The 27,787-nt window shown below is 43.0% G+C and overlaps 1 protein-coding gene across 1 annotated transcript; it reads right to left on the reverse strand.

The window, feature by feature from the left end:
- Positions 1 to 1,571: 1,571 nt before the first annotated feature.
- LOC121604441 (FERM and PDZ domain-containing protein 1) lies at positions 1,572 to 20,561 on the reverse strand. The gene is made up of 14 exons (XM_041933954.1): positions 20,443 to 20,561; positions 19,946 to 20,109; positions 15,715 to 15,817; positions 15,535 to 15,580; positions 14,133 to 14,237; positions 11,309 to 11,404; positions 10,707 to 10,832; positions 10,433 to 10,552; positions 9,615 to 9,751; positions 8,993 to 9,212; positions 8,668 to 8,850; positions 7,927 to 8,071; positions 6,494 to 7,822; positions 1,572 to 5,047 (listed from the first exon to the last, which is right to left on the reverse strand). The coding sequence occupies exons 1-14, from the start codon at positions 20,559 to 20,561 to the stop codon at positions 1,572 to 1,574; spliced, it is 6,369 nt and encodes a 2,122-aa protein (XP_041789888.1).
- Between the last annotated feature and the right edge of the window lie 7,226 nt (positions 20,562 to 27,787).

Here is a 27,787-nt window from a genome sequence, read left to right on the forward strand (position 1 = left end):
TAAGTCAGTGTTGTACATGATTTTGTGACAAATGTGTTGAGTTCAAGGAACTTCAACGCTGGGCTGTCAACCAATGTTTGGGTCAGTTCAACAGATGTCCTCTGAGACCCTCCCACTCAATGTAGCAATCAGAAGCTGAAAAAACACATACAGATAGCAAACAGCGCTGCATACTTTAATCCTGCACTGCTTTGGCCTTATGTGCCCATGTCCAGTTACTGGTTTACCACTGTTTGTGGTCATACTGGGAGATCTGCAGTAATAATGCACTTAGTGTAAGGGACATTGACGTCTAAGTCATTCCTAACTGTCCCCAAAGCTCAGAAAGAGGTGTGCAGGTTTTTATGATCTTGTAAAGCTTGCAGATTGCTGGAAACTTAAGATTCTTAAAATTCTCATACAACTATAGAACATACCATGAAAATGTATTCAGAAGTGTCTAAGTCTCCTATAGAATGTAGATTCCTGTTTTCAATGGACATGTTAGTAATAAATGTAAAAAATTAATACATGTATGGAAAAGACTGGTGGTTGACAGCCCCATCACCATGCACCGGAGGGTTCAGTGTTTTAACTGGAGGTGGAGAAAGAGAGTGTTAACAAATAAATGAGAGAAAAGCTAGCAAATGTATTACATTTCAATAAATCATACCAAATGTCTGTGCAAAATGACAACAAATTGAATGTGCAAAGGACTGTACGTCATCCAAACTGTTTCATAAAGTCACATAATGGGTATACATCAGCATTCTGCTACTAGATTTATAAAATGGCAAACACAGCTTTAGGCTTGATTTCTAGGATTTGACGAAATCATTTCCCACTCTAGTTTTTGGTTTTGTAAACAGTAACATTCAAAGAAGTCCTCACTGTCAATGTAAAGATATATAAGCATCAGAAAACTGCAGAGTTTCTTATCTTCACATGGTCACTCAAACAAAAGGCCTGTGTATGAATGGAATCAACTACTGATTCGCTGTGTGTGTTTGAGGTTGTGTGCTTATGTATGTGTGTAAAAGGCCCACTACTCTCACACACCACTACTCCTCTGTCTAAAGCTTTGCCTGTAAACATTTCCAAATGTCTTCCTTCCTTGTCTTTACATTCCTTACTTGCTCACTGTAGTAACTCATTAATTAAATAAATGAATAAATAAACAAATATAACAGATAACATAGAATACATTCAAGTATAGCAGTTCCTCAATACTGGAATGCAAGCAGGGTCTGCTTTTGCAGCACCACTCTACAGTCTGGTGCTGATTGGTTTGTGGCTCCAGTAAGTGCACAGCAGTAAGTCAGTAACCACATGCGCCTCAACGATCTCAAACTGGCTCTGTGATGTTGAGTTTGATGTGATCATTTGAGTTGTCATGGAGTTCTGTGACACCAGTGTGTTTCTGAGGTAACCTCACCTCACACTCTACTGCCCATCCTAAACATGACTGTCCTGGGTCACACTCTGCCCACACCTGCAGCAGCTGTGGCCTCACTGGTGACCTCACCTACCTGAGGTTAAACACCACACCTTACCTGAAGGTCATTTCAAAGACTTCAGAGGTTGTGGTCCACTCATAGTGCAGTGAGGGTGCGGAACAGCTGAGTGAGGCAGAACACAGAGGCGGTGAGCGCGGTGCACTGTTTGGCTAACAGCTTGGTGCTCAGGTCTTGGCAGCTACGTTTGCTGCTGGCTCGCTCCGCTGCCAGGCAGAAGTCCCTGAATGAGCGGGCCACATCTGCCAGACCTGCAACTGCCTCGGCGTTCCTCCGGTCACACCTGTCACAACCGGAGAACCAGAGGCATATGCCTGCCAACTCCACCAGGGTCCGGAAACTGTCGGCCAGGGAGTGAAGCATCTCCTCTGGGCTCTGACCAATCCCCACCACCTTCTGGCAGCCTGACATCAGCCGCCGTGCCTCTGTTTGTAGCACCCGCTTGTTCTCTGTAAAGTGGGTGGGACAGGTGTCCCTTGGGTGGCGACCTCCATGGCCTGCCACAGCTCGGTCAGCACCGCCACTTTCCAGAATGGAAAGGAGTTGGTCCACATCTACGCGGAGTAACTGGAAGCCTGTTGGCGGTTCTGGGTAGCACTGCTGGCCTAGCCGACTGATGGTGTCCTTCTGCGTTTGAGACAGGAAACTGTCAGCGGCTTCAGAGAGTGGTGAGAGGAGAGGGCTGAGCTCAGAGGTAGAGGAGGAGAAAAGGATGGGGTGTTGGAAAGAGGGAGAGTGGTTGGAGGAGGTGGAGAGAAAGGATGGAACAGGTGGAGAGGTCATGAGAGGAAGACCAGCTCCAGAGGTCAGAGTCACACCGCTGCTCTGTGTGCGGCAGGAGAACTCGTAGACTGTCAGCTCCTCATCGAAGCTGTCCCCGCCGCTGAAGCAGTTGGTGTAGACAGCTGGGCAGCCACAAGCATCCAGTGGAATCTGTATCCCTTCCACAACTGACTCACATCCAGATGCAAGCACAGAACTGCAGCCAAACTCAGACTTCAAGGGTGGGGTAGTCCCCACCTCAGCTGGGGTCTTTATTTGGGGTGGATCCTCACAGATGGTAAACACCCTGCAGCCAGAGGAGAGCGTTTGTGGTGAGTCTGAATTCTGCCCAGTGGGCTTACAAAGACCCATCAAAGGCCTGTCGCTACTGGTCCGTCGTACTTTCTGTGACTGACTATGAAAAGGGAGTCCTGGCCCATTTAAATTTTGCCTTGTCACCACTATTGGAGGGGGGGCAGAAGGTGAAGCATCTTTTATAGGACCAGGAGTGTCCATCTTTAAGCCTGAAGTGTCTCTTTGGAGGCTGTTCACTATGGAGGCTGGAGGCTCTGTTATTGGTCCCGGTGTATTTTTGATAGCTCCAGTGAACAGAAGCTGATTTTGGTGTTGGGATTTGGGCTCAGTCTGGACAGGCAATGGAGAGCTTACTTCCTTCACTTGTGGCACTGAATGAAAACTCTTTGCTGAGGTTGTTTCGACAAAAAACTCCCCATCCACCTCTGATCCTGTAACCGTTGTATCCGAATCGTCTGAATCCACTGACTCTGCAGTTGTGCCCATATCAAAGTCTACTGTTTGCGTGACGTCATGAACGTCTGTGATGGTGATCTCGACATTGTCCCAACTGTTGTCCTCTGCAGGATTCTGAACTACATTCCCTACCCCAGCTTGGTTAAGGGTTTCCTGGGATCTTGATAAATACAGGGGCAACTTTTGAATCTTCCCCCTGAGTGTGGAGGCAGATAAGCGACCCATAATGCTTGGGGAACAGGTCTGGAAGAGGAAGTGAGTTGGAGAGGAAGGGTCTTTGGAGAGATTGTGGATTGTGGCCGTGTTAGCTTTTGCTAAAATAGGACTGGCTAAACTATCTTTATCTTCAGCATTGGGTATGGTGGAATCACTTCTGCGTCTGTCTACCTTCTGATTCGAACATGAAGCACTTTCCTGTATTTCCACACTTTTCAATGTAGTACCTGAATTAAATGTGGGAGATGTGACACTTGTTGCAGCTCCAAGCTTTGCAGTGATGGAGTTTATAGTACGAGCATAATCAGAATTAGCAGAATGAATTCTTGTCCGAGCTTCCGTGTCAGTATGAGGTTTAATAGTCACTGGAGAGTCACCCTTAATTGCTGTAACTGAATCAGCACTGAAGCTATACTTTGTAGGTATAGTCCAGTCATATTTCTTGTCACTTGAACTAGAATTTAAGGAATTACTAACTTCATCATCATCAAAAACATTATCCGAATTGGTGCTGTCAGTGACTTCATCGCTAGTAGTCATATTAGAACTAATAACACCAACAGCTTCATCCTCATGAACACAGGTGGCGACTTCTAAATGTAATTGTGTTTGGTTTGTGTGATTTTGGTGGCAGAGTGGCATCTCTTCAGAATTAGATAAAGATATCTGCGTTGAAGTTCCTGTGTTTCCACTGCTCCCTTCTTCCCTCACCAAACAGTCACTTTGGGATTTGAGAACAACTGATACTGGAGGTAGAGGGGATGAGGGTGGAGGCGGTGGTGGTGAGTACGATGGACGATTTGACTTTTCACACACACCTTCAAGCACATGTTCCTCTACACATGAGTTTTGCTCTATTGCAATTGCATGGGCTCCCAAAAGACCATTACTACTCTTGTTATTCACATCTATCTGACATGTAGGCAGTGTGTTGGCCTCTGGCTGCCTCTCAGCATTTATGAGTTGCCTCTTTGAACTGGATGAGGAGCCTCTCACCCCCTCATTCTTCTCTTCTTCCCCCTTATCTCCCTCCTCAGTTATTTCTGGCAAAAACATATGACTAGTGAATGGTCCATTTCCCGACACACCTGTCTTCTCCTCCTTTGCGCCCTCCTCTGTCCCCTCACCCTTCTGTCCCTCCCCTTCCTCCTTTCCATCGCCTCTCCGATCAGCACACTCCTTCCCGTCTGGATCCACCCGGCAGCGGACAACGGTGATAGTAGGAGATGCTGCCTTCACCAGATCTGTGACTGATTTGGATTCCATTGCATCAGGTTCCATCTCCATTTCTTGCTTCCTTGTTCTTGCGGGGGGCTGTGGGTCTCTGGTCTGCTCATGAGTCCCAAAACCACGAGGACAGCCAGGTCCATGTGGGCGTGGTTTGGACAGGATGGGTTTTGACTCGAGCTGAGCTGGTTCCCCTTCAGAGTGGGTCAGGGAGGAAACTGTAGGACTGGGATTCTGGGTTTGTTCTGAAGGTTCAGGATCTGAACTCAGCATCTGCGCATCATTGGCTTCTGCCAAAAAGTTCTTGTGAAGCCTATTAGAGACCAGATCCTGCCTAGATTCTGGATCTGGTTCTGGATATGACACCCTAGAGGTGTAATCAGTTTCCATGAAGGAACGGCGCTTACGGGATCTTTTTCTGAGTTGGAACAAAGTTTCTCTGCCTCCTCCTTCCTCATCTCCTCCTCCTTTTCTGTCTTCTTCTGCTTTTCCATCTTTGTCTGGATCAGTCACAGAGACTCTGATGTCACTGAGGCTGAGTGTGCTGAGCAAGTCCAGTTTCATCTCTGCACAAATATCTGAAAGATAGTATAAAAAAAAAGGCTCAGCCAAACTTGTGAACAGTACACAGAAGCATGGAGTAGACATACTATTATCCAAATTTGTAATCCAAATAAACTCAATGACAAAATAACCTCTTGTTCTGTATCACTTTACTTTTGCTTGTAGGTTTATCTAAGAGCTGAGTGGCAGGGTAACTGTTATTGAAACCATTTTTTGTGATTTCACCATCTACTTTATTTATTTGATAATGAGTTGCACGGCACCATGGACACCAAGGGTGTTGTTTCCACTGGGAATAGGGGAGACAACTTTTCCAAATCTTATTTTTAGCTGACTAAAATCACTTTTCTCTCACTGTTAAGAGACTTTTCTGCCCTGGGTTTCACCCCTCAGGCTACATACGGTGGCCTATCTTATTTGTGGGGGCAGCTGGGGCTGTATGCAGCCTGCAGGCTGTAGCAAAGATGGAAATTCAACACCTGTCATTTGTCATGTCAGAGTACTAGGTCTCTATGAAGGAAACTAAAATACTTTAATTTATTAACAGCAAAATGCACTGCAAGTATCACAAGTAAAGGGACGTATTCTGCAGAAAAATCCCCTGTAACTTATAATATGTATAATATGTTTAATATGCATACATTAGTACATAGTAAATATTGTAGCATTAATGTGTAAGCTGCTGTTGTAGCTGATCGAGATGCAGCTTGTTTACCTACTTTTAATACAATTAAATTGTTAAATCCTGTGGTTCCAAGCCTAAGGGTCGGACACCTCTTAAAGATCACAGGATAAATTGGAGTGGTTGTGAGATGATGAATGGGGCAGGAAAGAAGAACGTTCTTTTGCACAAATTTGTATTAATTTGTTGCACTTGTCTTTATTTTTTATGTGAAATTAGTGAAAGTTAGATATGTGAATCATTTGATAAAGGGTCCCCGTCAGGACACTGCCTTTTTGTGAGGGGCCCCATGCCAAAAATGTTGGGAACAACTGTTAATCTTTAACTTTAATTCAAACTATTCCATAAAGGGCCGTGAGGCTGCAGGTTTTCATTCAAGCCAAGGAGGAGCACACCAGGCTGGACTCATTTAATCAGCTGATCTCAGTCTTCAGCTGATAATTAGGTGACCTCTTGATTGGTTGGAACAAAAACCTGCAGCCACACGGCCCTTGATGGAATTTGGACATGCCTGGTCTAAAGGCTCTGTAGTCTGAATGTTCATAGACAGTGGACAACATCCAGCATCACTTTCACAGTAGGTGTGGTCACAAGTGTTGGTCTACTGCTTTCCTGTCAATTATATTGCATTGCTCTATAATGGAATGTTGCATCACTTTTGTGGAGTAACAACTTAACCACTAGATGGCAGCAAAGCAGAATTAACCCCCTGTGCTTTCATCACTCCACAGGGATTGAAAATGTCATCTGATCGGTCTCACAATGAAAACCAAATCACCTCTTGGCATGGCCCCCGAGGTTGGGTCTTCAGGCGAGGTGAAGCGATCTCTGGCGTCAAAGAACTCGTCGTCAGAGCTGCTGTCTCCAAAGCCAGGAGGTGGCTGAAGGATGGGGATAGGCTCCAGGTCATCTGCCTGAACCGGCTCTCCCTCCACCCCCTCCCAGTCTTCTTTCTCATTATGATGCACAGGGCAGGGCAGGCTGCGAGCGCTGTCGGGGGTGATGTTGGAGCAGAGTTTGTAGTAGCAGCGAGCGTCACTTTGGTCGAAGTTAAACACAAAGTCTATGTGGGAGGAGGGGGAGGAAGGGGAAGGGGATAGTGGATGCTCTTTAAAACTACCCTCCCCGCTCACACTTCCGCCTTCACCTGCTCTTCTCACAGACTCATCCATTTCTCTCAACATCTTTCTCCTCCTCAACTCCTCTTCTTCATCCTCATCATCCTCGCTGGCCTCCGGAGGGCTCGGTAGGAAGTCCACAAGGCGGGAGAGCTCAGTGAAACAAAGCGAGCTGTCATCAGAGCAGGGGTTAACTGAACATTTTTGGACATGGTGAAGGCTCTGAGAGGGGGAGACAGGTGCGAGCAGCTGGGGATCAGCTCCATCGCCCGACCTCCTGCAGCCCCCTCCTCCTCTGCCGTGAGTTGCGAGGTGGATAAGGGGATGGGAGTGAAGTGGTGGAGGGGCGAGGAGGTGGGGCTTATGAGAGTAAGGATGAAGCTGAAGGGGAGAGTGGACATGGGCGTGAGTTTGTGATGATGCATTGGGGTGGATGGAGGAAGAAGAACATGAAATTAAGTCGTCTTCCTCCAAAGCGTCAAGGGAGTCGCTGGAGGGGCTGGTGAGGACACGAGAGTCAGACTGACAAGAATCTGATGCTTCTGACACAGATGGCTGCTCCTCTGCAGCTCGCACCTCTTCTCCGCCTCCGATTTTAACTTCTTCTCCCACTTTTTTCAGTTGTTTCCCCAAATCATTGTCCGTGATCTCGATCTGTATCTGCTGACCATCCTGCGCTCTCTCTGTCTCTTCCCTGTGCTGCGTATCTTCATTCTTTCCCTCTCTATTCTTGTCTAGTGGACACTTTTCCTTTTCAGTGTCAACATCTTTTTCTTCCTTTTGCTTTTTCTCCCCCCAGGGTTTATCTCCTTTTTCCTTGCTGTCTTTGTTCCTCCTTCTGTCTCTGTCTCTTCTTTTTCTTCCCTCTGGGTCCGATGAGGATCTGACACGAGGGCAGGGCTTCTCGTCACGAGACACCTTGGCGACCAGTGGTTCCATGTCCAAGTCTGAGGAGTTGTCCGAGTCGCTGCCACACCTCGACACATAACCTGCAAACATGCATCAATATGAATACAACATGGTGTGCCGTTGGATGTATGTGCCATTTTCAGAACTGCACATTGCTGTTAGTGTGTGTGTTTTTTTTCTGCACCTTCTTCAGCGGACACTCTATGTTTCTTGGCATCATCTATCCAGGGAAAGATGTTGAGGTTGGGGTCAACAAACACTCGACAGTAGCCTGCTATCAGGCAGGACATATCTTTGGCTGCCACGGACTCCAATAGCAATGTGATGGGCTTTGTATGAGAAAGGAGACAAGATGGTTTGAAATGAGACAAGCAAGGAGAGGGGATGCTAAGTTCAGCAGTGGAAGAACACTTAGCATGCAGCAATCTTGCTGTACCCAAAAGGGTTTAATATTCTCCTTCTTTTTATTCTGAAATAATATTGATGATAATAATAATAATAATAAGAAGAAGAAGAAGAAGAAGAAGAAGAAGAAGAAGAAGAAGAAGAAGAAGAAGAAGAAGAAGAAGAAGAAGAAGAAGAAGAAGAAGAAGAAGAAGAAGAAGAAGAAGAAGAATAGTAATAAAAAAGTCAGGAAAAGACTTTTGAAGTAACAAATCACCTTTGAAAACACAGAAATGTTAAGTCGAATGCTAGTTAGCAGTATTTCAAGACAGTGTCTTGAAAAAGACCAACTGCACCAACAAAGGGTGAATAAATAATGCTAATTGGCACACAACCTCATACGACCCACCTTTGTAGCAGTGTTTGCAATGTTGATTTAGTTGCTTCAAAGTCAAAGTGCTTCCTGACGAGGTTTACAGTATTCGCCCTGTGTGTGTTAGGTGTATGATGTGTGTGTAGTCTGTCTTCCTGCTCTTCTCACCTTGATGTCCTGCAGGTATATTTTGACCAGGCTGACCTTGTCGGATTCAGGCAGCAGCTCGATGCGTGTGATGCTGGTGAACTCTGTGAGGGTGGACAGGATGCTAAGTTTGTGGTTGACCACCTGACTCACACCGTAGCGTGCCCCCACCAACAAGGTCACCATTGACTCCCTGTCTTGGAGCTGAAGTGTGAGAGGGCAGGGGAGGGGTCGTTGGGCAGACAGATGGAGGAGGAGAAATTATAGAGAATGAGAATATTGACTTCAATCAACCAAATCTCAACAAAAGATGAGTAGAAATATACAGTAGGCAGTCCAAACCAACCATCATGGTGGCACTGAAGGATTTCCCTCCAAATGACTTAAGATCACTCAGCTCTTCCAGGTAGTTGATCCTTGCCTGATCGACTGACAGGCCCTTCTGCTTGGGATCGTGCTGTGATTGGCTCTTCTTCATATGGTAGGCGATGGCCTTCCTCAGATCTTTCTCTCGCATGTTCCTCAACAAGGTGGATGACACGAAGTTCTCTATGCCCCACGTCTTCCTGGAGCAAACAAAGAAACCCACACTGAGAGGGTCTGTTCGCGTGCACAGCACTGATAGAGAGCTGAACGATTTGAATTTACAGTGCATATAAATGGAGTCGCATCCCCGCGATCACAAACTATTTTTTTCTTGCAGACTACAAAATGACTTCCAAATCTTGAAACATATGCTTGATGGCTGAGTGCTACAAGACTGCAGTTGTTCTGTACAACTTATGTAACTATGTGAAATATTGAAAAAAATAAAAAATAAAATACATATATATATATACGTATATACTGTATATTCATTAGACCACCTCTCCCTCTTTGCTCAAGGGTGTTTACTTGGAGTAAGTTAATGTGTTACAATTTATTTCAGTGGTCATAACTATCATTTAAAATACGTGTGTGTGTCTCACGTGATAATCTTCAGGTTGGTCTTTGGTGACTGTCCACAACTCGCCAGTCTCTCCTGGATGTGCAGTGCAGCCAGTCTCAAGGCGGTGTTACACCTCATCTCTATTGCAAAGCGCTCCTGCAGCACATCATTCACTCCCTAACGCACAAAGACAGTGAAAACGGTAAAGATAAACATTTCATTTGGAGAAATCTGTTTGTTACATTACGTTGGTACGTTTTGTACACGTTTCAGGACCATCTGTAGTTGGTTAACTCATTTGCAGCATTTACTTTTTTGTTGTTGAGGCAAGCAAAAATACCCAGATCCACAGGAGGTAACTTAGTTTCAAAATTAACAGGAACTTACTGTTGGAAGGATGTCATGGCTTTCCTTCATAAGGGTGAGCCAAAAAGTCAGCACTGAGCAGAGGTTCTTTCACTCATGCAGCATGGTGCATTTACAATTCAGGTTTTGCTTTTTAAGTTTTCCTTATTTGAAGTGACAACAGGGCAGGAATAAAACTATGGTGGGATTTGATGAAAAACTGCACTTCAAAACAAGCCGACCTTTCAGTCTGCTGATTTACATTATAGTGAAATGTGTTCACTGCAGCACCAACAGACTGACTGCGTAACAGTGCTTCTTTATTGGAGTTAACATCAACTCATAGGTCAGGGGACTTGTTGAGGACCCTTTCTTCTGTTGATGTTGCTCGGAAGTTTGCAAAGCAGCTGATTGCATTATTGTTCAATCCCTAACACCCAATACAGCATCACAACTGATTATTAAAGTGAAGAGTTAACTGCTGAAGCCTGGAGTTGGGGGTCATCAATCTACCTGCAGGTAGAGGTACACAAAGGCAGTGGGATCCTGCTGCTGCAACGTCTGGAGGTTTTTGGGCATGTAACAAACACGGAACAGACATCTGTAGCCATGGGCCTCTTTCTTCTGCACCACCTGAACACACAGATACACACACATACTCACTTTGCTTCAAATATATTTTAGTACGGTCTGAGATTAAGCCCACTTCCAAACAGAGCTGCAGTGAAGATAAGTCCAACTGAGGAGGCCTGTAAAATAGTGGATATTATAGTGTGTGTGTGTGTACCTGCTGTATCATTTCCTCATCATGTAGCAGCAGTAGTTTGGTAATGCTGTGCTGCTGCTCCAGGACCAGGGAGAAATGTTCAATACGGCTCAGAGAAAGCTTTTCCTTCAGTGTCATCACAATGTCCTGATGGACGGAGAAAAAATATCTTGAGAGACAACATTTTATAACATCTGGAAACACAATTGCTGACGAGAGTTTTGCTGAGGTTTGTAGGTCCCAATGAAGCACAGGAACATCTGAGTAGTTGGCAAATCTGGGAAGCTGATATTGCTAAAAAACTGAAGGAGTGACTGACCCACATTAGTTGTGGCTTTGAAATTAGACTGTAAATTCAACCCAAATATTGACTTAATGTTATATGATTATGTCAAAGTATGAGTAGTGCAGGCTTGACACTACATTACATTAATTCACATTTATAGAGTTGTCTCCTTGACTTGACTCCTACAGTCTAAATATTCTGACAGTGTGCATCAGTAAAAAATCACACAGACTAGTCATGAACCTCAGCCTCACCTCTGAATCCACAAACTCCACTATCAAGTGTAACGACAACAGGACTGGACACTAATATGGAAGACTGTAACTTAGGGCAGTACCTTGACTGTGGTGCTCGGTTCAAATTTAAAGGCCTTGGTCTGCCCGTTCTCCAGATACACCTTCAGAACGTTTGGCAGGAAGAGCAGCGAGTTGCCCTGAAAAGTGAACACGGGGTCAGAGGAAGTGTCATGTGAAACTGTAAGTGTTGCAAAACCTGCTCATTCAAGAGGAGTATAAGTAACAGCCAGGAAGAGCACAGACACTGTACCAGACGGATCAAGGAAAGAGGGCTGTTTGTGTCCCTGTCTCTTACAAAGTGAATTTCAACAAGACAAGTATACACAAACATGTTACACATGTATTTCATATAGACCTGAACCAACCTGCATACACATACATACATACATACACACAAACAGTTCTAAAACAGCTTTTAGAAGTGATTTTAAAGGAGATAATGATTTTCTGTCTGGGCTTGACAGGTAGGCTAGTTTGTCCCAGAATAACAGCAAAAGCTGAGTCCTCTTTAGTCTAAAATCTTGTCATGGGAACAGGCAGCAGGGTCCTGCCTGCATACAGTACTTACTGCATGCAGTAATTCAGTGATATAGTCTGAGGCCAGGCCACAAAGTGCTTTAAAAGTAATGGGTAAAACAGTAAATTCGATTTTGTGATGAACTGTAAGCCAATTTAAGACATATTTTTTGTTACAAGTCTAGCTGCTGCATTTCATACAGTTTCATGCTCTCACTAAATGTCAGTAAAATAAAGCACGTATGACGGATTCTGTGTTTCTGAAGCTCAGAAACCCATAAATGTTTAAAGATACAATGTGTAAGAATTTGTCACCTGTCAAAGGTTGCTTCAAACACATGGGGGGCATCACCATAGTAACCAGAGTAACCACTAACTGCTGCTCGCCATTATCTTTCGGTAGCTTTCTTTGGCTGGAGCTACTAGCTGCTGTTAGCTCATTAGCTCTGTTAGCCGTGTTCAGAAGGTGTACAGATATATTTTTCTGTTTAATATGGAAAATAGGTGTAAGAACATTTCCTTTCTTGACATTTTGTTAGGTTGTTTTGACTTTTAGACTAAAAAGCTAAAAGAGCTTGTGAGACACAACAAACCATGGCGTGCCTCGGGCACAAAGTATTACGAGACAGGATGGGCCGGGGCTTCTGTACCACCTACATTGACTTCTGCCATACTTCTTCACATGAATTTGTTGAACCTTTCAAACTAAAATTCTGGCCATATCATACATATTGTACCTTCAAGGATGACATCAAATAGCACACCTTGGTTTTTAACAAGGCTTAATGTTATGGGAAAATAAAAATGACCATGTGAGGACTGTAATTCTGTCGTTGCCCTGATATTCATGGTCAAATGTAGCACAGATTTCCAGAATATCTGCAAAATGCAAAATAACCACTAACTTTCCATCTACTACAGTTATGTGAATATAACAACTATTGGCACTAATTCTCACAATGAGATTTAATTAAAAACCAATCAAACCTAAAATGATGGAAAACCATGCAGAAAACATGATGGAAATATTACATTCTTTGATGTATTAATTTCAGGAACTTCATTCATCATTCAACTCAGAGCTGATGATTTCACCATTTCACCACTTAACTGGGAGCATCAGTGAATGCTTCAGTCACATGCCTCGTGTACGTCATGATATATTTGCCATGCCTGTTACCATTACACTTAATCACATTTTGTTTTTATCGATACATCAACTCTTCCACCTCAGCCAGGTGTCAAAACCTTTTTTTTTCGCAAATTTTCCACAAATCTGAATTACTGGGACGCCAAATTAACAAAGCTGAATAGCTCTACACATTGCAACACGCTTACACAAGGAAGCAGAGAGATTAGCCTTGTCGTCTCATTTTCAGCTCTTCTCCCGGAGCATTTCTTCCCATCACATCCTCTGGCCTGTTTCTGTCTCACTGTGGTGAGTCATCTTTCCCTGCCACATCCCTGTTCTCTTACCATTTTGGAAAGTGTTTTTCTATATTGACACTGTAATATAATGCAACATTGATGTATGCTTGAAGTTCAAATAGAAAGCTTTCATTCATTTCATTTTAGACAACCCCTCCCTTGTCACCCTCCCATCTTCAATTTCTCTTGTTTCCTCTTCCTTTTAATGGTGGCTAACAACATCCCCACCGTGTCCTCCCTATCTCCCTCTGTCTCTATTTCTACCGCTCTCCTTAATCTGAGACTTATTGTTCTGTAATCACAGACATTAGGACTGGAGGTTGAGGCAGGTATCGATCCGTGTTTTCTCTGTGATTAGTAATGGGCACTTCAGCCTCTGCGGTTTTCCTCATCCAGCTAATTTCACATCCGCTGGCAGGATGGAAATTCTGACCAACCAGAGCCAAGCTTCTCAGAGAAAAACTGCATACACTATGGAATTTTTCTGACCAAGTATAAAACATCACTCCTTCTCATTGTGCAAAGGTTCGCCCATAATATGTAAATACCACTCTAAAGCACTGTCTGTTGTACCAGCAGTTTGGATTGAACAGGACCTGTGGAGTTTTCTTTTAAACAAAGACAAGTTGTTTATAAGTTCAGGTCCAATAACCAAAAAGCATAGTGTGTGGTGATTGAGCGTCTTTTGTCAGCTAGCAGCCAATAACATTTGTACAAAAATTTTGAGGTGTTTCATATTCAACATAATGGTTTCAAGTTGTTAATGATTGTGATGAACATCAACTGTGCTGAGGAAACACGACCAAACAGATAACAACAACAATCAACTAGCATTGAAGAGAGGGATGGGAAATCTAAAGCTGATTTGTAACTTGTTTGTATTAAGCGTGCAGCATAGCTGCATCCCATGTTCTCACTCACCTGAGAGTGCCCATTGACTTCCACCTCCTCAGCAAAATGAACTTTAACAGGGTTGGACCTCAGCTTGGCCCTCTTCTCTGGTGTGATGAATGATGACTTTGGGCCCTGGGAGGAATGCAAAGCAGTAACTCAAGCTGTTATAGTATTTTTCATAATTGAATCAGGACTGAATGTGATGAAGGTATATTTTCAGTGGAGCACAGTGGTTCATATAAGGGAAATGAAAGGATGCACGTTCTGTTGCTTTTGCTTTTCATTTCATCCAAGAACGCAAACAGAGGCCTAACCAATCATACTATTTTTTCAAATAGCTTGACAATAAATACATAGACTATCTTTGGTTGACCACTACAACAGGTTGCACTAAAACTTAAAGCATTTAAAATCATCTTGTCAACTTCAATATCACTACTGACATTAAAGCTAAGAGACTATTAGACATGGCTATTATACGCTGGGTGTATCCCTCTTTAAAAATGTATGATTATAGTAACAGTAATACAATTTCATTTTCAATACAACACAAGCATCCAAATACATGTTGTCCTATCAAGGGATGTGCATTTAGGAGGTGTCCATTATGCATTAATATTCATCTTAGGTACAAGCGCTCAGTAACAAAGATAAGCACATTGTTGCCTTCAATACTTAAAAACCAGTTACAGTCAATGGATTAACCTGTCAAACAATCATCCTGCACTCATATCACTGATTACAGTAAAAATCTTCTGGTTCAGAACTGTTTTGATGTTTTGTCACCATCAACAAGCATGGCAGAGATAAATATTTTCTGGCCAATACTAACAATTACTTGAAGCTCAATAGTGATTTCTTGGAGGAGCTGTGGGCTATGAATCAGATGCTAAAAGTGCTTCCATCAGCAGAGCTGCTGATGAGAATCGCTGAGGAACAGCCATTTATTTACCGATCTACTTCACCTTAGTCCAAACACATACATCACCTTCACAGATTGAGGTACACAACCAACACACACACACGCACACACACACAGATTGAGAGATCATGACAGAGTGTGTGTCTATCGGAGTCTGTGGGGGGAGTTTCCGAGGGTGCAACATGCTGTCACTGCTAACACTGATGTAGTGGTGGGACCTTGGTGACAGGAAGCTTGTTAGCAATGATGCTTGACCCCAAGCCCCATTGACATGCTGATTAATGTCTTTGTTGACAACAGCTTTTTTTAAAATCCCGTGTGTATCGAGACACTGTTCATCTACAGCATGCAAGCATGTGTGCACACACATGCCTGTGCACGTCTGTATTCACAGGAGGAAATACGAAAAGTTCATCTAAAATACTGCAGGAAGTGAATGAGTCATCATCCAATTAAGTGGCCATCAGTGCATGTGTGTGTGTGGTTAGTTAGATACAGCACACTCACCAGCATCGTTCTGAGGACAGTCATTGTCAATGAATCTTGATTCTCCCTGAAACAAACAGCAAAGGGTGGTAAGGTTAGACGTGACGTAGCTTCATTTTAAAGAGCACTTTGCGGTGTATGTACCGATAATCAAGCATGCAGTATGTGTGTGTGTCAGTGAAGGCAGCCGTCGGTGTGGACCTGATTATTTCAGCAGCTTGCTCAGGGGTCAGGTCATCGACAGCGACGTTATTGATCTTCACAAGCTGGTCGCCAGGGACGAGCCGGCCATCTGCAGGACCACCTGGACACACAAAATGTCCTTGTGTTGTCATGCCTGAGGGTGGTTCAGTTGGCCTGCATTCATGCTGCAAATGGGGTTAATGACAGGCAGGAGCTTGTATTCTAGTGATTCCCTTTCATCTCACACTGATGCATAATTTTTCACACAGCTCTCCAAACCGAACAAACAGTTCCACTGCAGCAATCTAATGACTGTGCATCCAATTCAGGGTGTATCCAACAACTGTAAACTGTATCTCTGCCTCATTTAGCATTCTAACACCTTCCTCGACTCTATTTCAGTGTTCAGCATCAACATCAGCTTTCCTTCACCTGTCTCAATACATACATACAATAACATAATAAAAAAAACACCATTATTTCTTCAAGAAATCAAATATCATGCCTTGACCTTTTTGAGTTGCTCTTCCAGAAGTACCACCAGAAGAACACAGCAATGGATGTTTCCTGTGCTTTGTGCCAAAATGTTGAATATTTTGAACAGATTTTATTTTATCGCACAACTGACAGATCTAACTCTAGACTTGTTTTATTTATACAAAACTTTACAAGCTACTTTCTTTTCTTATTTAAAATCATCCTTATGAATATTTTATCTATTTATTAGCAATTAATATCCTGGGAGAAAAGCACATTTTATTTTTGTGCACCATCACAAAGTCAGTGTCATTTCCACAAGACAAATGTTGAAAAACAAGTTGGAATTCAAGCAATCTGAAAACAGCAGCCCAGGAAAACTCATGGCTCTGACTATGGACAGCATGCGTGAATTCATGTAGGTACAGTTTGAAATCAAAAATTCAAATGTACAATAAACTGTGTGCAATCTATGTCTACTGTGTTAAGAAAGATAACAGTTTGTTATACACATAGACATTTGTCACACTTTTCAATGTTTCCACAGACCACTCCCTGCCATCGTCTTCCACATAACAATCACCAACAGCATCCTCAGCTTATTCACTTTCTGTGCAACGTCAGGTAACTCTCCAATACTGACCTATTCAATTAAAACACAAGTTATTACTTGATGTTATATCAAATTAACACAGACAGATGCAGGTGACACCAACACCTCTGAAAATGCTTTTAAATAAAGGATTCGTATTTCACTGTCAAGAGGCTGAATCATGTGCCACAGAGACAGAGGGAGAGGAAACACTGAGCCAAGCCTTAGTGGGGCCACTGGAGACATGAGCAACAGTGTGTGTATGTGTGTGTGTGTGTGTGTGTGGGGGACCACCAGAAGCAGATGGTGATAGAGCAGGCTTGAGCCAGACAGGCGAAAGCAAGGTAATCTACCCCTGGACCTCAGAGGATTTCAGATCTTTGTGGCTCTGCAGCTCAGCAGCAAAATGCACTTCAGAGTACAGATACATACAAGGACCATGTAACATACAGTTTGTACCTGAAAGTCTACGGTATGTTTTTAATGATTTTGAAGGTAATAGTTTAACTTTTAGTCAGATGTCAGTCATAAAACTTTTGTGGGAATGTGTGTATGAGGTATTCATTGGGAATGAAGATCAATATTACTGATTGATTTTACAAAACTGAGACAGATTTTGAAACTGTCTAATGGATTAATAGTCAGAAATGTGTTGAACACGCGGTTCTCTCCAGCCCTGATTACAAAAATGTTGAGAAGCTGTAAAAAACACAAATAAAAACAGAATGCAGTCCGTTGCAAATCAACTGTTTTTACCAACAACGGTTTTATGAAGTGTTCCTGAGCCCATGGAGTAATATGTAATATGTAGTATACCAATGAACCTGTCTTCCTGTGGAATGTTCCAAACAGGAGTTTTTGGAGCGTTCCACAGCTTTCCCAGTCTGTTGTTGCTCCTGTCCCAACTTGTTTGAAAATGTGTTAAAAATGTGTTAATAAAGTTGATGAGGTCAACATTAAATATACTGTCTTTGTTCTGTTTTCAACTGAGTTTATATCAAAAAGGAATAGCAAGTTATCACATTCTGTTTTGTTTCTGTTTTACACAGCATCCCAGCTTTTGTGGAACAAGGGTTTTATTTTGCCCTTTTACCCACTGTGATTACCTATTGTGTTGTGTTGCCAATGATGACTTGATTCTTGAACCTCATAAGGTTAGACTTATCTAGCAAGTTGCAAATGCCATATTCTGAAATGGTCACATCACACACAAACCGCTTTGCAAACAATGAGAAGAGCGGTGGATAAACATTGCAGGGCAAACATACTGGAGGCACATTTGGCTCAACACAATTTTAATCATCTCTGAATGGTTTACTGTGCATAGCATATGAGTTGGCATTAGCTTTAAAAGGTTACTGATCTTAAACTGGATGACAACTATGATGCATTTAAGTAGATCATATTCAAGATACTGTACATGATGATGAATGATTCTATTTTAGGAAAGTTACTGAGGGACTGTAAGCAGCACTGCAGCTCTCCTTTACATGTGACAAAGCTACAGCAGCCAATCAATGGAGATTGGGCAGTGTACTTTATATGTGTGAGCAAATCAGAATCATACAACCATGTGTTTGTAAGCTTTTCATTGTGACCAGTAGGAGGTGCTGTGCCATGTGATCTGGCAGAGGTGACAGTACATGCATAGCTGCTGACAAACCCTTACATCCCTGTAAATTAGTTTAAATGATGACTTGTTCACCCTGAATAAAGCTTCCCAGGCACACAGCTGTATGCATTTCTCATCTCTTTTGCTGAGGCTCCAATCACAGCCCTAATCCCTGCCTTCTCATCTGTTGCGTAACAGAAAGTACATTAGGCATTTGACTGGAAAAGGTTTTTGAGGACAGTACACAGCCTGTGAGAAAGCGCTGCCTGAGAGCCTCAAGTAAGGGCAGAAAAGCCCCTCTCCTTGAAAAGCTCCTCCTTTGTTTTGCCTCCTTATTACAGTGAAGATGCTTAACACTGATAGTAATATTGCATTCCCACCCAAACACACACACACACACACACACACACACACACAATCACACACACGCATGCTTGTGTTTAGGGCTGCAGATAATGATTATTTTCATTATTGATGAATATGCCAATCATCATCATCATTAGATTAGTGCCACATACTCTTCCTCTGATAATGCGATTTTGTGCTCATGTATGCAGTGTGAGCACACAGCATCAGCTCCCTGGAGTTTCCGCTTTATACAGTTTGTTTTGTATGCTGCCCAGAGGCCTGCAGTGGTCTGGCACAGTTCCACTATTACATTTGCAGAGGAGCCTTGCTCTATGCAAAGACGTAATGAGACAAAAAAGAAATGCTCTGTTTCTGAAAGACCAGAATATATTTGATTTAAACACCCTCCTACCAATTATGATATGCCATAATTCAATAAAGGAGGGCGGTCCTGTCAACCTCATCAACAGCAAAGCTCTTAACAGAAGCCTGCACTTCACTAATAATAATAATAATAATAATATTTACGTAGGTTAAATAGATGCTTTTACTAATACACTTTTTCAGTCCCTACAAGCAATGATAGCTGTGGTTCAGTTCATTAGACTTGATGGAGTTGACTGACTGAACATCACTTGCATGGCCCCAACGCCTCCCATGGGTGGGACTGATTATTTCAGGGCTGCTGCCATAGGGACTCACCACCTACAATGTGAACAGTAGCAGCTGTGCTTGTTGGGCAAGAGCGAGTGACAAAGCAGGCCAAAACACTGCAGACCTTGGCAAAGGAAACTGGCACGCAGAATGTGATCTCTGGAGGGGAGGGAGCCTGAGCTGGTGTTGATGAAGGAGGATGAGAGGTAACAACTAGACACCTAAACATGTAGTGTCAGCTATAAAATCAAACTCCCTGATACTGAGGAGTCTGTATTTCCTCATGATGTGCTGCGTGAAGTGCTGCCTTGGTTTTAGGGACAAGAGTGTTATCTGTGTATAGACAAATGATAGAAGCACAAGGTTTATACATAATATGAGGCCAGCTTGCTTAACAAGTCAGCTTTATAACTGCTCAGAACAGTCAGGAGGGGGAAGGAGGGGCTTAGCTGTTAATAACTAATTCATATTTTGTCTGCACTAATTTAAGATGCAGATGCAGACCTTTGCAATGTTGCTTTGCTTTTTCCGTCTTCTATGTTTACACTTCATAACATTTGTCATACCTGGGGTGACCTCCTGCACCAGGATGGGGGTCTGGGAGGACAGAGTGAGGCCATGAGAGTTGAGGTCCGGGTCCCTTTGAATCTGGATGTTGAAGCGGAAGGGGTAATTCCTCTGATCAGAGCCACCGGACTCTGCTGTCTTCCCATCCGCTGCAACTCGGTCTCTGGAGAGGAGCAAGCAAAAATAATTAATCTTATCTCGCATATTACGTATTGCATTTCTGCTCCAACACCTGGATCAGTTCTGTGGTGCACAACTTTATATTTTTGTATATTATAAAAGTAAGGAGAGAAAGAATATATACATAGCATAAACTCTTTGTTATTCCATTGAAAAAAGCGAAGACAGATGGCTTGGTGGGTGCACAATGTGGACTTCCTATGATATATTTATTACATTTATACTGTATATTGTCATAATGGCCCCTCCCTCGGTCAAGAGAGATGCAGGTAAGATTAAATGGAGAATCAAACTAAGGACAAAAACAGAAGTTTACCTGCTCAGAGAGTGGGACCTGCTGCCTAAGTCTCGGGACCGCCTCAGCCATCGTCCCACAACCTGCTCCACCCGGCTGGTCCTACGGGATGGAGAGCGGCTCCTATCCTGCACCTCCATTTACCTACCGGGGGGCAAAGGAGTTATACAACTGATTAAATAGTCTACGTTGCTAAAACACCATAATGAAACATTTCAGGCACAAATCCAACCAGGAGATATAAGCAAATGAAACAGGAAGCAGAGAGCTCTGGTTCCAAAAACACTTATCAAAACCAGATTCACCTGAATGGTGAAAAGCTCAGCTGGGGACGTGAAATGTGTGTCACTCAGTGTTGTGACTAGAATGTAAAATCCAACTCCATCAGATCTTTGCAATCAGAATACAAGATGTTGTTGAATGATGAGGTTAATCGCAGGAGTGAAAATAAATTGCAAAATGCAATGATTCAGAGACACAGCAGAAACACACGCGCGCACACACACACGCACGCACACGCACACACACACACACACACTAGCCTTGGCAGTGGGACGTCTGGGTGGTAGACATGGGCTGAGGCCAAAAATGATGTCACTTGTGACTTCATGCAGCCTAATAGGCTCCTAGCCCGGGCTATGAGCTAGCTGCTTGCATGTTGTTCAACTCTCAGTAAAAATCCAAATCATTAATTCCTAATTATCAATAATGATGGCATCTCTTTTATATTGGTCCCTGTTGTGTTTGCTGTGAGGCAGATGGTCACCATAAATGATTGCTGACAGGCCGCGGTGGCTGGTGAGCTGGATGTAATGGACATGGGTTTCTGCTGGTGTCTGCAGGGTTTAGTCAGGCTAATACGTGGACCTGTTGTTGTGAGCTAATGGGTCTTTGTGGAAGCTGGCAATATTTTAGCTAATGCCATATCATCTTACACACATGCGCACACACACTCATAAAGGCCTACAGACATTAATGTGGTCCTTGAAGGGCTGCATATACTGAAAAATTGACACGTACACATTTGTGTTTAGGGCTGTGACTAATGATTACTTTCATTACTGATCAACGTGGCAAATATTTTCGCGATTAACTGACTGATGATTTTGTCAATAAAAGGTTTGTAAATATTAATGCTCATTATATATCATGTCATATATGACAAAGAAAACATGAAATTCTCACATCTGAGAAGCTGAAATCAATGGATGGTTTGAATTTTTGCTTTTAAAAATGACAGGAAAATATTCGTTCATTGTCAAAATAGTTGGTTGATTTATCATTAATTAATTAAATGCAGTTGAATGAATAAAATAATAAAATAAGTAAACAAGAAATGGACACGCAGTCCATGCATATAGTGTGTGCAGTCATAAATTTGGGGCTGCATCCAGAATCAGCAGATAACAACAATTACATTATGTGGCCTTTTGGACCACGCACAATCACGTGGATGAGGAAAGTATCATTTGGATTTCATTACATTTCCATAACAACATTAGTGAGTATAGTGAGTGGTTTACTGTTGAACCGCTTTTATGGATTTGCTTAAGTAATGTAGCAGAGGTTCGTCAAAGGGCCCGAACATTACTGCGGAATACAAGTATATGCTCTCAAAGTCTTCCTCTCACTCACCACACACACACACACACACACACACACACACACACACACACACACACACACACACACACAATCTGATGACTGAGACAGTCAGACAAAGACTTGGTCATTAGCCGTTACCTAATATCCCCTTCACATCATCAAAGGCTGAATCTACTAGACTGTGAGTGGGAAAAGGATACTTATGTACTCTGTTATGTAGTCCTATGTAGAATCACCTTACTCTGAAAAACAGATGGAAATGAACATAAACGGTGAATGAATGAATTAATCAGTTACAGTTATCAAGTGATCCATGAATCAATGGCCAAAAAGGTGGAGCTCAAAACAGAATAAATGAGTGAAAATGGATGATGGGCTGATAATTGAATGAGTTCATAGATGGATGGAATGAATGAGTGAATGAGCTCAGTGGGCCTGCAGTGTCCCTCAGTGAGCAGAGGCAGGAAGGCATTTCCCCCAGACGGACATTGCTGATGATGGGCATTAGCATCACCGTCCATTAGAGAAAACGAGAGCGTGGGGATGGAGGGAGAGGAGAGGAGGGGAGAGGAGAGGAGAGGTACAGTATGATGAGACAAAAGAAGAAAACTGAATGAAAGGAGGACAGAAAACAGAGAAGTATGACAGAAGGTGAGAGAGGAGGAGGAGGGCTGAGTGATGAAAGTGCTGGGTGACACAACCAGACAGCAATGTCTCCTGGGGGATCTTGAGTCATTAGCACATTATCCATCCATCTGTGTGAGAATACCCCTCCACTGCTTCTCTCTCTTCCTTTTCAACCCTGAGTATCTGCCCCTCACTCCTCTTCCATAGCTCTCTCTTCCTGTTTGCTTCGCTCACAGTATCTCCCTTCTCAGGTTACAGAGACACAATGCAGAGGTGTGCTTTGGTTTGTTACAGTAGCAATAATCCAACTAGCTCACCAGTATGGTGATCTCAGCAGTGAAAACGATACATACACAAACAAAGAAACAGTAAGACGCTGAATCTCTGAAATCTTGGATGTATTTTCTTCTAAAAAAACAAGGGATGAATTCTAGCCAAATGTGCATTTCAAAGGCCAAACACAGTGAGAAAGCCTTCATACACATCTAATCCCCTCTAATCCCCTGAACATGTTTCCTTCCTAAATGGCTTTGATTGACTACAATGATGAAGTAGCTCAGTGGTAAAAAGTGTTGAGAGAGCACAGCGTTTCCCTTTTCGCAACCACAGCGTTTAAGAGAAGAGATGAAGACAGGAAATGTTGGCAGATCTTTTTAAGGTGTAACATTAGAGGCTGCCGGGAATATTACACTGTACTTCACTCTCACATCAATCACGAGACACATCGCGTTTCGCAAACTTACACTTTTCAGGAATATTCTCAGTGCATCTATGGCTGATTCTTGCAGTCAATTTTGCTTTGCCATAATGGAAAGATGGGATTTTAGGCATATTCTACTCTTTTGGCCACTGTGGCACCTACTTTGGATAAGAGATGAGCCATGAGCTAGAATTTGGAAAGGACGGCCCTTAACAGCTGAAGTTCAGTTCACTCACCAGACCAAAGAGCAAAATGACATGCTGTTAAGTGCTCGTTGGTCGTGATGAAACTGACTTATTACAAACAAACTAAGATACAAAGAGGAGTCTGACGAGTCATACTTTACATCACCTTATGCATCTATTGATCTCTGGAAAAAAGGGTTTGAGGCATCATTAGTCTGCAACTGGACCTCACATGTGCTACATAATGACAGACAGCTAGAAACAAGATGAAACCAGACATCTTGTACTGTAATAGTGGGAGGGAGCAGTCGCTTTGAGAGTGCTTTGTTTCACGCAGTTCTTAGTGAGGAAGTGCCATAACACACCGTGTGCTGATACCTATATGTGTTACCATGGTTGCCAAATAATTTTTCAGAATTCTTTTAAACAATGTCCTTGACAGCTCTCACAGTCAGCGCATGGATAATGGACAATATCAGTTTAATAGCAGTATAGTTTTTGAATAGATGCTAAAAGTATGTACTATCACACAGTCTTGAGTTTGGTTCAGGTTGCCCTGAATTCACATACTAAAACCCTCCTTTTCAAGTGGTCTCGGCCCATCCAGTGTTTGAGCTGCAAATTAACCTAAAGGAACCAGACAAAACTGGAAGACTCACCAGTGTTCAACACAAAAGAGTTGAGGTGGAACTAAAAAGGTTTTGTTTTTTATTATTTTACTGTTGTGATGATACATTCAATTAAATGCAGCAACACTGAAAAGTAGTATGTCAGTATTACCCAGATTGTTTCCTATCTAGTTGTGGTGCGCTGCTGGAATGCCAAGAACATCTACTTTGCACCTAGTGTGGTTCACAATAAGTGACCAAAACACCAAACAGACACAGGTGAGGAAAAAACTGCATAACTGTACAATTGTGATTTTCGTGTGAAGCATCACGTCTATTGTAGTTGATTTTTTTCTCCTGTCAAATGCCATTGTAGCTGCACTGGAAATATCCCAACATGTCTAGGAAATGGTTCACTGGTTCAGGTGGTGAGCTCTTCCATCCAGACGTGAGGGCTCAAACTGAGGCTCTGTGCTCTTCTTTATAACAACTCACTGCTCAGAGTGAGAATGAACACCTCTGCTTTATTTTCTAAAATGATAGATTTCATTAAAGCCTAGGAGGGGTGTGTTATTTAGGAAACTCTAATGTCATCTCCCATCAATGAGGTGTTTTTTTAGGATGGATTGTCCTTCAATGCTGAGGCTGGGGATGGGCAGGGTAACAACTGCTGCAGAGAAGTACACACACTGACACAAGCTGACTGGTGGGGCTGCAGCACCACTGATACATTATCCCTCACTGCCCACACGTAAGAGCTCTCTTGCACATTCATTCATTTACTTTATCATCTCTTCTTCCTCTACCTATACTCCTCTCTCTGTGTGTCCTTGCATTTCACAAATGCACAAAAGGATTTTAAATACCTGTTTTTTTATGAAACAAACTAACCAGGTGAATTCAGGGGAAAACTGCTGGGTTGCACAAAAAACTACTAGTATGAGGAATAATGTAGTATGATATACACTAAAGTAGCGTAGTGTATTCTAGCCTTGCCCTAACCTTACACTTAACTCTCTTTCAGTGTGTTCACATACATGTTCTTGTAATAATCACACTGGTAATAATCACAGTATGTGCAGGTGGAAAGAGCAGAGAGCACATGTGCATTATTAAAAATAATGAGCTGTGCAGGTTGTCGCTGTCCCAGCCATGTCTGCTGCTGATATAATGCGTTTCACCACAGATTAACAGAACTTTGTTTGAGTAAAGTTTCAGTTTACACTGAGATTAATCAGCCTCTCTCTCTATATATATATATATGTATATATATATATGTGTGTGTGTGTGTGTGTGTAGTATATGTATATTACAGTTTTAGTAAAAGTCGTTTTACTCAATTCTCTCATCTTTTTTTTAAATGACGAAACCTTTTTATTGAATGCACTGTATCTGTATAAAGTTCACAGTCAAGTGAAGTTTTTATGGTTGTGTTTTCCACCTGATAACGATTACAAAAGATCATGGTCGAAAATATTGAGGCCAACATTTAGTTGAAGCATGAGATAGGATGCAGTAACTGTTTGAAAGTTTAACCAGTTTAACCAAGTCTTTTAGCAGCCGAAGCCCACATGGGACACATGTCGCAAAGTCTTGTCTTCTGCTTTATTCATCCATCCATCCACCCAGACATGCTCTCTGCCTATACAGCTCATTACTTACAGCATGAAACTCACCTTTTGTATAATGCTCTGAATGTACACACACACACACACACACACAGATACACACTAACACAGAGAACAGGCAAATGGGATTACAGAGTGTGTCTGCAGGCTGTGACAGGGAGTTTGTGCGTCACTCCCGCTGAGCCAGATTAGACTGAGCTTCACTGCAACCTTACAGGTCTGTTTAAGGTAACAGACAGACAGACTAAAACTATAACACAGACACTGTCTGTCTGTGGTTCTCTACTCGCCTCCCTCTCACCGTCGCTGCCTCACTGCCTCCTTATCCCACACTCTCTTAATCCTCTAATCTTGTCATCTTTACGTGTACACATACAAACAAAATCTGTTTCACATTTACTGACTTAGAAAGACTGACACACACACACCTGCTCTCAGCCCTGTGTATCAGGGCTCCATGAAGGCGCCGGTTACAGTCCCACTCTGCTTTCTCTCCATCCATCGTTCTGCTGCAGTGGACCGATGTGATGTGTCTTCATCTCCTGAGGGCAAACACAACATCAGAATTAAGAGTTCGGATACGCTGTGGGGCATTTGACATTGCTGTAGTCTGAATCACAGAGTTCAAATCATTTACCATTGCCAGAAACAGTCAGATTTCTGGATGGACAAGTCCACAGACAGACAGACAGACAGACAGACAGATAGTGGAGGAGGATCAGTCATGCACCATACAGTTTTCATCTAAAATGAATGGAAAGCTATGAAGAGAGAAGAATGGAGGGGTTCCTTCCCCCTTCATTCACATGTACTAATCAAACAATCATCAGAGGGAGAAAGAGAGAAAATTAGCAAAGGGAAAAGGCAGGAACAGTCAGGCCAAGCAGTGGAATAATACACTCTTTGTCATCAGAGCGGTTGATAGACAGACAAAGGTAACGGAGGAGAGAGAGAAAGGTCAGAAAACTGGAAATAAAGGAGGGGAAGAAAAGGTTTGTAGCCAGTGAAGTGAGTCGAGGGAGCAGAGGAGGAAGATGGAGAGACAGACGAGGTGAAGACGACAGCAGGGCTCCAGCACAGCAGGATGGGCCTGCCTGGGCTGCTTGTGCTGTTTGTGGAGTCCCACTTGCCCCTGCTCTGCTCCAAACACCATCCATATTTAATGAGGCCCTTACAAAGCCCTGGGAAAAGAGATGCTGGGAACTCTCCCGCCCCCCCCCCGCGCTCCCCTCACCTCCGCCTTCCCCGCCACTCAAATTGTCACCGCTCAGTACTTTTCTCTTTCATAATTCTCTGTGCTCTCACTCTCTTTTCTGTTGTCTTTCCCGCTGTTCTGAATATCTCTTTTTTGATGGCTCTTTAGTTATTTTTAAAGGCTGATTGTCTCCTCCAGCTCCCGTGTTTCTTCAGCTCCTCCTAAAGTGCTACAGGGTGTTAAGCAAGTACACGATGCTAACCTATTAGCTCAGTGTGTGGTTGACACTGCAGTACTTCATTTCCATCCTGTGGGTTTCAAACAGTGGGAACTGCTTCATCTTTTCTTAAAAACAGAGCTGGGCTGAATCAGCTGTCACCCATAAAGTAACAGCATGCACGTGTGCTGTCGCCCCCCCCCCCCCTCTCTCTGTTGCATCCACTCACATTCAGAAACAAATCGAGGCACATGCTTTGTGTGTGTGCGTGTCTGTGTGCAACAATGTGTTTTATGAGTGTACGTATGTTTTTATTATGTGAGTGAGTGGCTGGAGTTTGTGTATGGGTGCATGTGTGTGTGCGCGTTAGTCAGAGTGCTGCGTGCATCAATAATGTATCTAGATAATGCAGCCGCTTCACTCTACCAGGAACAACTAACAGGCATACCGACGCACAGAGAAAGACAGAGAATGAGGGGGAGAGAGAGACATGGAGGCTGAGAGAGAGAGAGAGAGAGAAAACACGGGGTCGCAGAGAGAAAAGATGAGACAGGGAAATGTGACTGACAGAAAAATGGACCAAGACAATGATGGTATAACC

Source organism: Chelmon rostratus, chromosome 3 (genome assembly GCF_017976325.1).
Source record: "Chelmon rostratus isolate fCheRos1 chromosome 3, fCheRos1.pri, whole genome shotgun sequence".
Lineage (NCBI taxonomy): Eukaryota > Metazoa > Chordata > Actinopteri > Chaetodontiformes > Chaetodontidae > Chelmon > Chelmon rostratus.

Excerpts from the sequence above, each read along its gene's own strand:
- LOC121604441 (XM_041933954.1), bottom strand. The coding sequence starts at position 20,561 with ATGGAGGTGCAGGATAGGAGCCGCTCTCCATCCCGTAGGACCAGCCGG. Across the intron at positions 15,581-15,714 it reads CAAGCTGCTGAAATAATCAG|GGAGAATCAAGATTCATTGA; the intron begins GTCCACACCGAC and ends TGTTTGTTTCAG. Across the intron at positions 9,752-10,432 it reads TTGTGTACCTCTACCTGCAG|GGAGTGAATGATGTGCTGCA; the intron begins GTAGATTGATGA and ends TTTGTGCGTTAG.